The 17,117-nt window shown below is 45.8% G+C and overlaps 1 protein-coding gene across 1 annotated transcript in view; it reads right to left on the bottom strand.

Moving 5' to 3' along the window:
• Positions 1-15,923: 15,923 nt before the first annotated feature.
• The window catches only part of stoml2 (stomatin (EPB72)-like 2), a 75,496-nt gene continuing 74,302 nt past the window's right edge, over positions 15,924-17,117 (bottom strand). Inside the window, exon 10 of the mRNA XM_072497117.1 lies at positions 15,924-16,625. Within this exon, the coding sequence (XP_072353218.1) occupies positions 16,470-16,625 (156 nt within the window). The 3' untranslated portion in view covers positions 15,924-16,469. The remainder of the gene's footprint in view (positions 16,626-17,117) is intronic.

The following is a 17,117-nucleotide window of genomic DNA, read 5'->3' as shown; positions in this document are numbered from 1 at the left end:
TGGAGACCTGGATAAATGACATGGCAGGGTTTATAAAGCTGGAACGGATTAAGTTCGTCCTAAGGGGATCCGGTCAAGGGTTCACCAGGCGGTGGCAACCGTTCGTCGAATACCTCACAGAAAGATAGAGGGAATGGAAAAGAAGAAGACAGCAGCAGCAACCCAGCGGGGGGGGGGGGGGGGGGGGGGGGGGGGGCGGGGACCAGAAGGACTCTCAGGGATGTTAGTGTATAAGTATAATATGTATAGGTTATTGTTGTAGGTAATTGTATACTGGACTGCCAAATTGTATTTTTGGAGAGTATTTATTTGGGACAAGGCAGTTGCCATTTAGTTTTGTTTTTTAATTTTGATGTTGTTTATATACTATTTATTTCTTGTTTAAAAAACTGGCCATTGTTATTTATATTGTTATATTACTGTGTGAAAGATACACAATGTACTGTTATGGTTGGCCAAAAGTTTTGAATAAAATATATTTTTTTTAAAAATGGGCAATGGTATTGTCGATCCCCTGATGTCCGTGTCCGTCATGAAATTGGTAAATGAATTGGTTTCTGTCCTGTGTGGGGACCACATAAATTCCGTTTTTTAAAACTGTGCCGTCCTGTACAGTCAGTGCGTCCTTCCATTTATCATAGGGGGCCGGGAAGTTGCTGTCTAAAACCTGTTTGAAGGTGTCGGCTGCTTTTTGGGCTTGAGATATATCCTCAATATTGGTCTGGGAAACCTGGACTGAGTGTATCGGTTCGCTTTCGGGTGGCTGCCAGAAGTGACCATGGCGTGATCCTGCTTTGGCTAAGGCATCTGCCCTTACATTACCGGGTGGTGAGTAGCGATGATGGCTTCTTACTTTAATGATACCGTATGTGCGATCTGAGGCTGTCTTAAGAATGTGCTTTAACAACGGGGCAGAGGGTAGGGGTTTTCCATTGGCTGAAACAAAACCTTGAGATTTCCCCAACGGCAGGAATTCTGTTAAGCTGTTGCACACATACAGGCTGTCCGAGTGTATGTCTGCGGGAGTTGGAAAAGAGTCGGGGTGCTGAATTACATTGGCTATGGCTGCGAGTTCTTCTGTTTGGGAACCTAGGTGGCCGGGCAATTTTAAAGAGATCTCTTCGAGTGGGCGTCCCTGCGCGTCTTCCACGTAAATTCCACAAACAGTAATTCTAACTCCGTTTTCAATTGTGGAGGAACCGTCGACATAAATTTTTAAAGTAGCCCCTGTGGTTTGGGAATCCTGTGTCTTACTGTTTGCTCGTGGGTGTAGTGACTTTGGGATAAAGGGTCCAGTGTGGTGTTGGGCTGCTATGATCTGGCACTCATGTGGGGTCCCTGCATAGTGGAGATTATCGGCCAGAAATTTGTGGGTTTTGGTGCGTTTTACCGTAATGTCCCTGCCTTGTAATAGTAGTGTCCAGTGAGATGTTCTGATTTGGCTGACTGAACCATCCTTTAATCTACCGTCTAGTAATAGTTGCGTGGGGGTGTGCTCGGTCAAGATCGTGACTGGGTCAAGGCCTGTGATGTACGCAAAGTACTGTACTGCCCAAAAGACTGCAAGCAAGTGCCGTTCGCAGGCTGAGAATCCTTGCTCTACGGTGTCTAATACTCTTGAGGCATGGGCTACGGATCCTAAGTGATCGTGTCGTACTTGCAGGAGCACTGCTGATAGGGGTCGGTCGGTGGTTGCTACTTCTATGGTATAGGACAAGTCAGGTTCTGGAACTTGTAAAGCGGGGGCTGTGCCTAGGGTGCGTTTTAAATCGTCAATGGCGTCTGTGTGCTGCGGAAGCCATTCCCACGGGCGTTCTTTTTAAGGACCTCTGAGAGTGGGGCTGCTTTGGTGGCAAAACCATCTATATAATTTCTGCAATATCCTACCAAACCTAGGAATGACCGGAGTGCAGTGACATTTTGGGGCAGGGGCAATTTAACGATGGACTCGATCCGTTTTTGCTCAATTTCTCTCTTCCCGTGGGTGATGATGGTGCCTAAATAAAGAACCTTTTCCTTTAAAATCTGGGCCTTTTTGGGGTTCATCTTACATCCGATTGATTGCAGTAGGCCTCGTAATTCAGATAAGAGCTCTACGTGTTCCTCTTTTGTGTCCGTTTGCAAGAGCAGATTGTCTACATATTGTATAAGGCATTCGGGTTGGGGAAATTTAGAAAGTCTGTTGGCCAATTGTCGGTGGAAAATGGAGGGGGAGTTATGGAATCCTTGTGGGAGGCATGTCCACGTGTACTGCTGCCCTTGAAATGTAAATGCGAATTTATACTGGCAGGCCCTGTCTAACGGGATGGACCAAAAGCCATTGTTGATGTCCAGCACTGTGAAATATTTTGCCTGTACTCCCTGTTTGAACATGATCGCGGGACTCGTGACAACAGTGGGGGCTGCTAAAGGGGTTACCTTATTAAGTTTTCGGTAGTCAATCGTTAGTCGCCATAAACTGTCGGGCTTTCTTACAGGCCAAATTGGAGCATTATTTGTGGAAGTTCCGGGTTGAATAACTCCTTGGTCTAACAAACTGTTAATAACCTTCAAAATCTCACCCTCGGCTTGCTGTGGGAAACCGTATTGCTTTTGCGGCTTTGGATCGGGACCTGAAATCTTTACCGTACCTGGGATCTTCCCACAATCGTGTTTGTGTTGTGCGAATGAGGCTTTGTGATTCCTGAGGACCTCTCTAATTGTCTGGTCTGCACTAATTGTTTGCGGATTAAACCAATAGTCCCCTACTGAGCAAGTCTTGTTTTCATAATCCCCTACTGTGAGCATAGCGGGAGCCCTAGCTGTTTTAGCCATTCGCCGCACACATTTGTTTACTGGGACAAACAAAAGGATATGGGAGCTCATGAAATCAATGCCTAAAATGTGCTCTGCGATTTGGGGTAAGTCAACTGAAACGACGGGGTGTTTGGTGCGAATGTTCCCTATCTGGATGGGCTTTGAGCGCTATGTCTTCCAGCAACTGGCAGGTCTTCAAGCAGAAATTCAGTCTATACATTGAGTCCTCAGGCCCCGAGGATGCGTCAAATGCCAGAAAGATCGCGCTGCTCCTATCGACTGCGGGGGACCAGGCCATCCAAATCTTCAATTCGCTCACTTTTGCCGACGGCAAGGACAAGACCAAGTTCCAGACCGTGTTAGCCAAATTCGACAGTCACTGTGAAGCCAAAATGAACGAGAGCTTTGAGCGCAATGTCTTCAGCAACGCCTTCAGGGTAAGGATGAGCCTTTCCAATCCTTTCTAACTCATCTCCGCATATTAGCGCAATCCTGCACCTACGGTGACACCGTTGATTCCCTCATCAGGGATCAGATCGTGTTTGGGGTCCAGTCCGACACCCTGCGGGAGCAGCTCCTAAAAATAAAAACCATGACCCTTCCAGTAGCCATCGAGACATGTAAAGTGCACGAACAGGCGGAAGGTCGCTACTCCCGCCTTAAAACGGCAGAACAGGACCAACTTGCCTCCCACGAGGCAGAGAGTGTACAGTCCATCGCCCGAATGCGGCGCCTTAGCATCGATGAAGGTGGCCATTTTGCGCGCTTTTCCCGGGGTCCCACGCATGCGTCGTCGCGCATGTGCAGTGTGGTCAGCCGCCGCTCAGACCTGCAGAGTGTGGTCTTTGGCCGCTTCGTTCTCCCGGAGAACGAAGCGGCCGAAGACCACACTGCGCAGGTGCGAGCGGCGGCTGACCGCACTGCGCATGTGCGACGCCGCATGGAGCGTTATGACGTCAACGTCATGACGTGCCCGAACTGCGGCACCGCCCACTTAAAGCAGCAGTGCCCTGAAAGAGGCAGGCGATGTTTAAATTGCGGGAAGCCTGGCCATTATGCAGCCTTGTGCAGGTCTGTACCTCCGATTGTGGGCCAGCGATCCCAGTTCCAACGCAAACGAGTTTGAAGTGTGCAGCAAGAGCTGGTGGATTTGGAACCTGGTAACACCACGGATCCAGAGGACGACTGCCTGGAGTCCCCATATCGTGTGGGCATTTTTACCACATATGACAAGGCCTCCTCAAATTCAGCAACACGCCTACCCATCCTCAACGTGGATTCTGTGGACGAATGGCGTGCTGTCGTACAAGTCAACCAATGCAGCATCCGGTTCAAGCTGGACACTGGTGCTTCAGCCAATCTCATCTCTCAAGCAGATCTTGCTCGCATCCAAAGGCAGCCAAAGATTCTTCCGCCGGCCTGCCAGCTGCTTGATTATAATGGCAATGCCATTACTGCGTTAGGGTCTTGTCACCTGCATGTCTCCAACAAGGCCATCAAAGCCACACTGCGATTCGAAATCGTCGCCTGGCCAGGCTTTCCCGCTTGGTGCCCATGCATGCAAGCTACTCAATCTCGTCCAGCACGTACATGCCATGTCCTCTGCCAATATGAATCTTGAGGCTGACATTGATGTAATCCTGGATGTGTTCAGTGGGCATGCCGCCGTACCGCTACAAAATCTTACTCAGGCCTGATGCCACGCCTGTGATCCATGCACCTCGCCGGGTGCCGGCTCCTCTGACGGACCGTTTAAAGGCGCAGCTGCAGGAGCTCCAAGAACAGGGTATAATCTCTAAAGTGACGGAACCGACTGACTGGGTCAGCTCGATGGTCTGTGTGAAGAAGCCCTCTGGAGAACTGCGCATATGTATAGATCCCATGGATCTTAACCGAAACATAATGCGGGAACACTACCCGATCCCGAAGCGGGAGGAGCTAACCAGTGAGATGGCACACGCCAAATTCTTCACGAAGCTAGATGCATCACATAGCTTCTGGCAGATACAACTGGACGAGTCCAGCAGGAAGCTCTGCACGTTTAATACACCTTTCGGAAGGTACTGTTACAACCGCATGCCGTTTGGTATTGTTTCAGCCTCTGAAATCTTTCACAGGATTATGGAACAGATGCTGGAGGGCATTGAGGGTGTGCGGGTTTATGTCGATGACGTCATTATATGGTCCACGACCCCAGAGGAACACATATCTCGTCTCCAACAAGTCTTTAGACGCATACATGTCAACGGCCTCAAGTTGAACAAGGCCAAATGCTCCTTTGGCATGTCATCAATCAAGTTTTTGGGTGATCAAAAATCCCAGCAGGGCGTGCAACCGGACTCGGACAATGTCAAGGCCATCAACACCATGAAGACCCCGGAAGACAAAAAGGCGGTACTCTGCTTCCTGGGTATGGTTAACTTCTTGGGAAAGTTCATTCCCAACCTCGCATCACACACCAGGGCTCTCAGGCATCTGGTGAAGAAGTCCACTGCCTTTCAGTGGCTACCCACACATAAAGCAGAGTGGCTCGAGTTAAAGGCAAAGCTCACCACTGCTCCGGTACTAGTATTTTTTGACCCAGAGCGGGAGACAAAAATCTCCACGGACGCCAGCCAGGACAGCATTGGTGCGGTGTTCCTCCAGAAGGATGACTCCTCGTCCTGGGCTCCAGTGGTCTATGCGTCCAGGGCCATGACTCCAACTGAGAAGAAGTATGCTCAGATAGAGAAAGAGTGCCTGGGCCTCCTCACCGGTATTGTAAAGTTCCATGATTACGTCTATGGTCTACCAACCTTCACAGTACAGACTGAGCACAGACCCCTAGTCCATATCATTCACAAGGACTTGAATGACATGACTCCCAGGCTACAGCGCATTCTCCTTCGACTCCACAGGTACGATTTTGAATTGGTTTACACACCGAGCAAGGAGCTAATCATTGCGGATGCCCTGTCTCGCGCCATCACCTCGCCCTGTGAACAGGTAGACTTCATCCGCCAAATTGAGGCACAGGTGCAACTGTGTGCCAGCAACCTTTCGGCCTCAGACGAACGAGTCGTCAACATTTGAGAAGAGACTGCCAAGGACCCTCTTCTGCAGCGGGTCATACATCACCTTGCAAATGGTTGGCAGAAAGGGCAATGCCCCCAGTTCTTTAATGTCAAGGATGACCTAACAGTTGTCGTGGGGATCCTCCTCAAGCTGGATCGTATTGTTATTCCTCGCAGCCTCCAGAGCTTAGTGCCCAAACAGATCCACGAGGGACACCTCGGTATCGAGAAATGCAGGCGCAGAGCCTGGCAGGCTGTCTATTGGCCTGGAATCAATGAGGACATATCCAACATGGTCCTCAATTGTGCGACTTGCCAGCGTTTCCAGCCTGCTCAGCCCAAAGAAACACTCCAGCAACACGAGATCGCGACCTCTCTGTGGTCTAAGGTGGGAATCGACCTTTTTCACGCCAATGGGCGTGACTGCGTGCTTATAATTGACTACTTCTCGAGTTACCCCGAAGTGGTGAAACTGTCCGACTTCACATCAAGGACTGTCATCAAGGCCTGCAAGGAGACATTTGCCAGGCATGGTATTCCGCTCATGGTCATGAGCGACAACGGACCCTGCTTCCACAGCCAAGAGTGGTCCAACTTCGTGAAGCTATACCAGTTCAAGCACATTACCTCGAGCCCACATTACCCGCAATCTAACGGGAAGGTCGAGAAAGGGGTCTATATCGTGAAGCAATTGCTCTGCAAGGCTGCGGACTCAGCTTCTGACTTTAACCTTGCACTCCTGGCGTACAGGGCAATCCCTCTGTCCACCGGTATGTCTCCGACACAACTCCTTATGAATCGTGACCTGCGGACAACTGTTCCGGCCATTCAGTTACCTGACCTGGATCACCTCCCAGTGCTGCAAAAGGTGCAGCAACTCAGAAACCAGCAAAAGCTGACATACGATGCTGATGCTACTGATTTGCCTGTGCTCTCTCTGGAAGATGCTGTTCGCACCAAGTTGCCTGGTGGAGGCTGGTCAGCTCCAACTGTTGTTCTTCGACAGGCTGCTCCCAGGTCGTTCGTGGTTCGAATGGTTGATGGATCCATTGTCAGGCGCAACAGAAGGGCACTACGCAAACTTGCCTACCCACCACCGGATCTCACGTTCCCAGCTGTCGTTATGCCTTTTTTGGCAATCCCGCCTGTCAAGGCATCGTCGTCCCCACCTTCACCTCTCAGGCAATCGACAAGGATCCGACACCAGCCCGAGATTGGACTTATAAATATTTCCTTCGTACATATTGTTCTGTATCTGCACGCTAGACACCTTACATGTACATATACCTTCACTCGCCATTTGCTGTAAATAGTTATATCTGTAAATATGCTCTAAGCAACCGACAATTTTTTAACAGGGGGATGTCATAATATGCACCCATGCACATCATGAGGTAAAAACAGGCAGTGACAGACACCCAGGTTAGCGACAGTCAGGGTGTATATATCAGTCAGCACCTTCTACACGTGGATCAGAGCTAGCCTGGTCTAGTAAGTTAGAGTTAGTACTTAGAGTAGTAAAGTGTCAACCCACAGCCAGCTGTGTGCATTGTTACAGAAGTTCATTAAATCGTATTGAACCAACGCCTACGTTTGGTGTATGCTTTACCGTTCATCTGCATCCTGTTGCCGTCTGTGTTATCCAAGGGTAAATAACACGACAGTGTGGTAACCGGATTCATGGGGGTTGAATTTTGAGTGCTGGTGTGTACTGCCTGTGCAGTCGGTGCAGCGGGTGCTTTTCTTTTTGGGGCATGGGGGCTTGATTTAGATTTTCCGTGTCCTCAACGTATCTTTGGGCGCTTTCATTTAACTCTTGCCAATCGGGAGCATCTTCCTAATCTAAATCCTGCCCGAAAGTGTACCTGAAGCCATTCTGTACTGAGAGTAGCGACTGGAACTTTTCTGTCCTCTGTCGGCATTTAGCAAGGACAACGGTACTCTGCCTCTGTTCCTTAGGGGAGTTGTGGAGCGCTCTCAAAGCTGCTTTTAAATCTGTGCATTTGCTAGTTAGCTGGGTGACCTGTTGTTCTGTTTCCTCTCTTACCAGGACAGCGCGCTGTGTATCTTTTTAGGCTTTATCGTATTGGGTCTGGAAGCTACTAAGGTGAACCAGACAAGATTGATGTGCGCGTTTTACATCGGCCATTTCCTTATCCTTAGCTGCTAACTGTTCCTGGAGTTGCTCAATTATCTTCTCGCTTTCGTTACTGTTTCCCTCGTTCTTTTCTTCCTTCTCAATTAACTGCCTACGGAGCATCTTCGCGACCTCCACTGTGCCAAACAGGACACTATTGCCATCGGCTTTCTGACTTTCCCTACATTTTTCTTGTGTTCTCCCATCAAGTCTGTCCTATCTTTCCTGGACGTGATTCATCATTAACGCAAAGATTTGACCAGAGGGGCCATCCTTTACCCTTTAAGTATTTCCTTAACTCTTCCTCCCATATGAGGCATTGCTCTGCTCTGTTGGTCGCTGCAACCTCGGGTTCCTGTGGATTCATCAATCTTTCCATTGCTTTAGTGGCCATTACTTCTCTTATCTCTTTCACTCCTTATAATTTGGGACAGGGGAATAAGGTGGCGAATTGAACAGTGGGTATGGCTTAAGCTATTTTCCGGCTCACAATCCCTCGATAGTTGTACACAATTCTAACGAGTTTACCTTACTCTTCCTGTTAAGTACGCATGCGGGTTAGTGCACACTTCCGAAATTCGGTTATTTGGTCGATATGGGACTTGCACTTGTGGTTCTTTCTCTTTCTCGCAATTGGATTCAAAGTTTGTGGGTTCTCTCAGAGTGACAAAGTCACTTCTAATCGAGTCCCGTCAGAGTTCGCCAATACTGTGGGTATTTCTATTTATTTGAGTGAACCACGAGCCTTCAGGGGCTGTTTAGCACAGGGCTAAATCGCTGGCTTTGAAAGCAGACCAAGGCAGGCCAGCAGCACGGTTCGATTCCCGTAACAGCCTCCCCGAACAGGTGCCAGAATGTGGCGACTAGGGGCTTTTCACAGTAACTTCATTTGAAGCCTACTTGTGACAATAAGCGATTTTCAATTTCATTCCCTTATATCGATTAAATGGCCACACGACCAGTTAGTTAGTTCAAAAGATGGTTTATTTACATACACAAGAGTTATCTCAACATGCAACCACAATATCTATTATGATTTAAACTACACCTATCAGCTACAATAACCTATACCTAACTTCAGGGCAACCGGCACTGTACAAATGGATAAGGCCTTTATCTGGATTTCAGTTGGCTGGTTCAAAGGAAGTGACTCTGTCTTGAACTCAGCTGGCTGTTCCTGCTGCAATTGGGCTGGCACAGGCCGGATCCAAAAGAGACACACATGGCTGTGATCTCTTTTATCCCTCTGGGATTTCACGCTCTTTGGGGAGGTCCTTAACCTTGGACCCAATAGTTCGACAGGGCTCTGATCACGCTCTTCGATTTCGGCCAATAAAGGGGCAGGTGCTTTGGTAGCTGAGCAGGTCCTCAGCAGTCATTGACATTGGCAGTTGTGCTTTCTGAATAAGGGGAGTGGTGCTGATCCGTCTGTGGCTGTACCGGTTGCTTGATTGGAGTCCTATTGTCCTGGGAAAATGGGCCATTAAAATGCAAATGAGCGGGAGTTCTGATTACCTGTATTTTAGATACACATAGGCTGTGTATCTGTCTGAGTCCTGGATTGGCCATAATTCCCATGGTCCTTTGCAGATGGCCATCTTAGATGGCTGCAGACATCATCCATGGTTAACTAAACATAGTATCAAACTATTAAAAAGAGCATTTAATTGTGCAGTTATGGTGGCAGAAGATTGTAATAATAATAATCTTTATTGTCACAAGTAGGCTTACATTAACACTGCAATGAAGTTATTGTGAAAAGCCCCAGTGCCTGTTCAGGTTCATAGATGGAGAATTCAGAATGTCTAATTCACCTATCAAGCACATCTTTCAGGACTTGTGGGAGGAAACCGGAGCACCCGGAGGAAACCCACGCAGAGAATGGGCAGACTCTGCACCGACAGTGACCCAAGATGGGAATTGAACCAGGGACCCTGGCCACTGTGAGGCAACTGTGCTAACCACTTTGTACAGAATATAAGGAAAAGCAAAGGATGACTAAAAGATTGAGGGAAAAAATCTGATTGCAAGAGAAAGTTTGCCAGACATATAAAAACAGACAGTAAGATTTTTTTTTAAAGCATTAACAAAGCAAAGGTTGACCCTATAGAAAGTGAGTCTGGAGAATTGATCATAGAAAACAAGGAGATGGCAGATTAAATGAACGCATTGCATCAGTCTTCACAATAGGGGATAGAAGTAACATCCCAGAAGCTTTTATTAACCAGGAAATGGAAGTGAGAGAACTCAGGAAAACTAGTCAACAGAGAAGTGGTATTGAGTAAATTGATGGAGCTGCGGGCTGTGAGCCTAGGTCCTGATGGTCTTCATCCTAGGATCTTAAAAGAAGAGTCTTGTGAGATAGTTAATACACTGGTTTTAATTTTCCAAAACTCCCGAGATTCCAGGAAGGTTCCATTAAGTTGGAAGATAGCAAATGTAACTCCATTATTCAAAAAGGGGAGGACAGGAACATATAGGCCACTTAGAGTGACATCTGCCATGGGGAAGGTGATAGAATTGATAACGAAGGAGTTTATAACTGGGCACTTAGAGAAACACATGGTAGTCAGGAAGAGCCAACATGGTTTTGCTGAAAGGAAATCATGTTTAACCAATTTATTGGAGTTCTTTGAAGGTGTAACATGTGATGTAGATAAAGGAGAGCCTGTAGATGTACTGTACTTCGACTTCCAGAAGGCATTTCACAGATGCCACATCAAAGGTTATTGTGGAGAAGAAGAGGTCATGGTGTGGGGGTAACATGTCAGCATGGATAAAAGATTGGCTGTCAGGCAGAAAACAGAGTATGTATAAATGGATATTTTTCTGATTGACAGGATGTGATGAGGGATCTTTACTCCACATTTTACAATTCTTATAAATAACTTAGATGAGGGGAACCAAGGAATTAAATTTGCCGATGATACAAAGATAAGTAGGAAAGTATGTTGTAGAGAGGATGTAAGGAGGTTGCAGATGGATGGAGATAGCTTGAGTAATGGGCAAAAATCTCACATTGAATATAGTGTGGAAAAATGCAAAGTTTTTCACTTCGGCAGGAAGAAGCATTACTAACCAGAGAATGCCTGCAGAATTCTAACGTGCAGAGGGATGTAGATTTTCTAGTGCATGAGTCACATAAAGTTGGTATGCAGATACAGCAAGTAATTAAGAAAGCTAATGGAATGATGTCCTTTATTGAGAGAAATTGAACATACAAGTAAAGATGTTGGGCTGGATTCTCTTCCCCGCCTTGTCACATTTCTGTTTCACCCCGCCGGCAGAATGCTCCGTTACGCCAGCTGGTCAATGGGGTTTCCCATTGTGGGGCAGCCCCATGCTGCCGGGATACCCCCGGGCTGCCGGTAAAATGGAGCATCCCACCGGCGGAGAATCCAGCCCGTTATGCTTCAGTAAGGTAGGACATTGGTGAGACCACATCTTGAATATGGTGTGCTGTTTTGGTTTTCTAGTAAGGAAGGATTGGAAGCAGCTCAGAAGAGGTTTACTAGATTGATACCCGGAATTAATGGGTTGTCTTCTGGGTTTGTGTCCACTGGAATTTAGAAGAGTGAGAGGTGATTTGATTGAAATAAAGAAGACTCTGAACGGTCTTGACAAGGTGGACATAGAAAGGACGTTTCTTCTTGTGGGTGTGTCCAGACTAGGGTGTACTGTTTTAAATTAGGAGTTGCGATGTTGGACAGAGATGAGAATTTTGCTCTCAGAGGGTTAAGCAACTTTGGGACACTTTGCCTCAGAAGGCAGTGGAAGCGAGGTCATTGAATAAAGGCAGAGGTAGATAGGTTCTTGTTAGGCAAGAGAATCAAAGGTTATTGGGATTCAATGTGAAGGTGGCATTTGAAACAAACCAATCAGCCATAATTTTATTAAATGGCAGAGTAGGCACAAGAGGTTGAATGGCCTACTTCTGCTCCTATTTCTTATGTTAGGATTGGAGATAGGTGCAGGTTGATTTTGATCAATGAACCTTCAACCATTTGTAATTTCATCACTTCAGCCTTCTTAATTACCTTTTGATCTTTCCATCCGACTCCACCAACCCTTCCCTCATTTTCCCTGGCTCAGTACTTAAATTACATCTCCAACATTTTCCTACTCTGATGAAAGTCACCAACCTGAAATCCTAGCTGCTTCTCTCCTGCACATGCTGCCTGGCCTGCAGTTTTTACTGCATTTTCTGTTTTAATTCAGTTTTTCAGGATTGTGTTTTTGCAATTAGACGAGGTGGCTGCAGTGAATTACAAACATGGCACATCAAATGAATAGTTTCTTTCTTTGGTGTAATTGTTATCATTCCATTGTTACAAAATTTGACACCACTGGTTTTGGTCACATGGGTGTTATTTTTGAACTAAAAAAAGTGGTAATTGTATGAAACACTCTCCCGATGGTGCTGAGGTGGAGATAGTTGACAGCTTCAAATATGACCAAGAAAGCATAACAGCGCCTATACTTTCTCAGGAAACTAAGGGAATTTAACATGTCCACATTGACTCTTGCCGATTTTTACAGATGCACTATAGAAAGCATCCTTTCTGGCTGCATCACAGCATGGTATGGCAACTGTTCAGCCCAAGACCGTAAGAAACTTCAGAGAGTCATGAACACAGCCCAATCCATCACGTGAACCTGCCTCCCATACATTAACTCTGTCTACACCTCTCACTGCCTTGGGAAAGGGGGCAGAATAATCAAAGCCCCTTCCCACCTGGGTTATTCACTCTTCCAACTTCTTCCATTGGGCAGGAGATAGAACACGCACTAACAGATTTCAATAAACAGCTTCTTCCCTGCTGTTACCAGACTCCTGAATGACTCTCTGACGGACAGAACTGATCTCTTCACACATCTTCTCTAATGAGTAGTACTGCACTCTGTATGCTCATCCGTTGCCTGTGCCTATGTATTTACATTGTGTATTTATGTATGTCCTATGTTTTTTTCCCCATGAATGGAATGATCGGTCTGGACTATACGCAGAACAATGCTTTTCACCGTACTTTGGTACATGTTACAATGAAACAAATCCAAATAAAAAGTAGATACGAGTTCAGTTAATAATTTTAAATTGGAGATCAATAAATCTTTATCACACAAAGATATAAAAGGATATATAAACAAGACAGGTGATTAGAGCTAACGTATGTTATCCAACTGAATGGTGGAAAGGTTGAGTGTCCTACTCCTGTGTATTTCTCCCCACTAACAGGGCCACGGTAATACTACTGCATGAAACAACATTTTGTCAAGGCAATGCGAAGGAGGACTCTTGAAGAGATGAACATCATCTCGGTTTATGAAAACAATGTGTGGAATTCTCCCAACCAGCCCATGAATGGTGGGCACGGTGAATCTGGCGGGAGTCAGAAAGTTGGGTACCCACCGGCGTAAAATCAGGTTGCAATTCTCCCAATGGGGGTCGTTCTTCCAGCTGTCAGGTAGCAAACACCATTTACACCTCATGAATGATCATAAAACTGTCCGCTGGCTTCCCATCAGGCCTTTCAATCTCTTGTCACACCAGCTGGAAATCACATCGGCATCAAACTCCATTGCTAACGAGTGGCATTAACAAGGGGGTTCGCAGAGCCTTCGGAGTGAGTGCCATAGTGTTGCACTGCTCCTACGTGCTATTCACCACTCTGCCTCCATTGGCCTTCATGGACAACACTCCTGTGTCGATGAGTTATTCAGTACTGCGTCTAGGGTTGGGGAGTACAGGGGTTTCCTCCCTGGTGCCACACAGCAGTGCTTAATTGGACAGGACTGTGCTGCGGGACTCAAGCTGCCACTGAATCAAGGTCCAAAGTTTGTGTGGGGATGGAGTGTAAGGTGAAGCCAGGTGTGAGGGAAGACAGGGGAGTAATGTGAAAGGGCCCACAGTAGCATGCAGAGGGGCAAGGAGATGAATGAAGATGATGAATAATGGAAAGTTGAGGGAATACAGAATGGTGGGACATTGGATCCCGAGAAGGCTGCATGAAAAGCTCATGGAGAAAGTGATCAGTGTGTACTGGACTGGTATTTAAATATGGCACCAGGACCTTCAAAACCGTCAGGTGAGGGCGGGCAGACAATCAGCTGCTGGCTCGCCAGGAGAGTTACGGGGAGCTTGGCTGTGCATAATTAACGTGCTTCCAAGTGCAGAATCTGACATGGGATTCTGCTATTCTGCTCAACAGGGCAGGTGCTCCAGGAGCTGCCCACCACCACACAGTCTAAAAATGAGAGAATTTCATCCAATGTCTCTAGGTTGCAGTTCATCTGCTGAAAAATACCTTGGACTCAGTCAATCTTCAATTTAGCATTGTTTCATGATAGCAGTGTTTTTTACTAATGGCGTGAACCACTGATGAAAGTTTAGCATGAATGCTTATAAATGCAGCAGCAGATGGGACGTCGGAGGAAGATTTCGCAACTCCAAGTCACCTTGGCGAGCACATGGAAATAGTGACTTTGCAGTGATGCTGGATGCAACAACAGTTCAAGAGGAATAGGAGATAAACCATGAACAGATACAGGATCTGGACAGTGAAGATATTTTGGCCACACTGTTTCGTCTGCTGTTCTCATATTGCAACATGCACCCAGAGAGAGAATCAGTTTTGGAGACCATCAGGTTGATCTAGCCTGTCCTCAAAACCACGGTTCTTTTGCTCAAACATATATTACTTCACAATTTTAATGCAGGTTGATTTCCAATTTAATCTAAATTACCCTTTTTTATTTTTAACTTTAATCTTTGAAACTGCTTTAGCATTGAATAGTTTATCTTATTTATGTATTTGACTACAGTTTAAATAAAACTAGCTGCATTACAGTCTTGCTTGGTTTCTTGTACAGTAATAATAATAATAATGTTTATTGGTGTCACACATAGGCTTACATTAACACTGCAATGAAGTTAGTGCAAATTCCCTAGTCGCCCCACTCCGGCACCTGTTCAGGTACATGGAGGGAGAATTCAGAATGTCCAACTCACTTAACAAACATGCCTTTCGTGGGAGGAAACCGGAGCACCAGGGGAAACCCTCGCAGACTCGGGGAGAACGTGCAGACTCCCACAGTGACCCAAGCCAGGAATCGAACCCGGGTCCCTGGCGCTGAGAAACAACAGTGCTAACCATTGTGCTACCGTGTATCATGCAATACTGGCTATCATAGAATTTACAGTGCAGATGGAAGCCATTCGGCCCATCGAGTCTACACCAGCCAATGGAAAGAGCACCCTACTCCACTCTATCCCCATAACCCCACCTAACATTTTGGACACCATGGGGCAATTTAGCATGGCCAATCCACCTAATCCGCACATCTTTGGACTGTGGGAGGAAACCAGAGCACCCAGAGGATACCCACACAGACATGGGGAGAAAGTGAAAACACCACACAGATTGTCACCCAAGGCCGTAATTGAACCCGGGTCCCTGGAGTTGTGAGACAGCAGTGCTAACCACGGTGTCAAAGTGAACAAATTTGGTTTGCACATACGTGCCCACGATAAAAGGTGAGAACTGTAAAAGGCATAGGCATACTTTGTCTAGTGTTTGTAAACCTGGAAACTGCATCTGCAACAAAGGCTACTGAAATTCAGTCTGTACAGCGATACCGGGAACTTGGGCATATAACTTTGCCGTATAAATGTGCAAGTTTCCCTGAGATGAGGTGAGCTCTGATTCAAAACAGCTAGCTCAGGTATACTTACAAGTACTGAAAACAATCTTACCCAAGAGAAATGGAGCTAAGGGGAAAGGAAGATAATATTCGAAGGATAAAACTGGTTTAAAGTACCTCAAATAGTCAGCATAAATTACAAACCATTTTGTGAAATATTGTTTGACTTATCGCAATCTGAATTGCTCCCGAAAGGTGACTCATTTCCTTCTTTAAAACAATAGGATACACAAGTATGGATTCCAAAATGCCAATTTCTTTGTTTCGTCTTTCATCACAATTATATCACTTGGTCACAATATTTACATTGGTTACTAAGCAACATAAGCAACAGTCACTGTTTAACCTTTGCCTTTTACTGATCTACTTATTTTTCCATAGACATGACATTTATGCTGCTAAAGTTAATATCTCATGCTGTGGTCACTTGCTCATTCAAGTTTAACCATTTGCAAGCATGGTGATTACCAGTACCATCCATCCACAAGGAAAATTAACACAGTGAAACGTTATTTGGTGGGAGGGAAAGAAATAATTAAACATTTATTTTCTCTTTCAGGACATTTAACATGCTGATCCCATCAGTTCAGAAAGACCTTTTTTTATATCCATGATGCAGTTGTACAGGTGGAAAATAAGCTACAGACACCCAACAAAATCAGTTCTTCCAAGAGTATAAAAGTGTTGTGCTATCAGCATGACACGTTTTCATCTCAAATTTCAAAACAGTTCGAATCTGACATTCTGCAGTTGCAATTTTCATCCGTCATTCAGTAGAAATTTCAGACCATTTTTGACTCTGGAATTTCATTCCTTGAAGGAAATGTTTGACTTCCACCAATCAGTTCGGGTGACTTGTCAATATGGAAGGCATCCATTGTTAGTTTTTCTGCTGTAGCTGCTGGTTTGTTAGTCAGGGTACTGTAAATTCCCATGGCCTGCGACGTACAAAATGCAGATAGTTTAGTATTCAACAAAAATAGCAATAGAAACAGCCAAAGCAATGACTGCACTAACAACATACATTTTAACACAAAGAACATACACCAATTAGGAAATGACAAAAACTCACGCATTAAATTCAGTGACTAATTTTCAGAAAGGAACAAGACTCCATAATTAATTTGGTTCATCATAATCATGAAATGAAAAAAATGAAAATCGCTTATTGTCACAAGTTTGCTTCAAATGAAGTTACTGTGAAAAGCCCCTAGTCGCCAAATTCCGGTGCCTGTTCGGGGAGGCTGGTACGGGAATTCTACCAAATAATAATGAAAAGATGACAGGACATTCCTAGCAAAGGATATAACTCCCTTGAGACCACCTCCACTCCCAGCCCTGTCATCATTTTGAATGTGGGTCTGGTCAACGTATCAGTGCATTATGTCCCATTTTAATCTTACCCCCCTTCACATAGTGCCTATCAGAAA

This window comes from Scyliorhinus torazame, chromosome 3, assembly GCF_047496885.1.
Source record: "Scyliorhinus torazame isolate Kashiwa2021f chromosome 3, sScyTor2.1, whole genome shotgun sequence".
NCBI classification, from domain to species: domain Eukaryota; kingdom Metazoa; phylum Chordata; class Chondrichthyes; order Carcharhiniformes; family Scyliorhinidae; genus Scyliorhinus; species Scyliorhinus torazame.
This window is presented reverse-complemented; position numbering and strand designations above follow the sequence as displayed.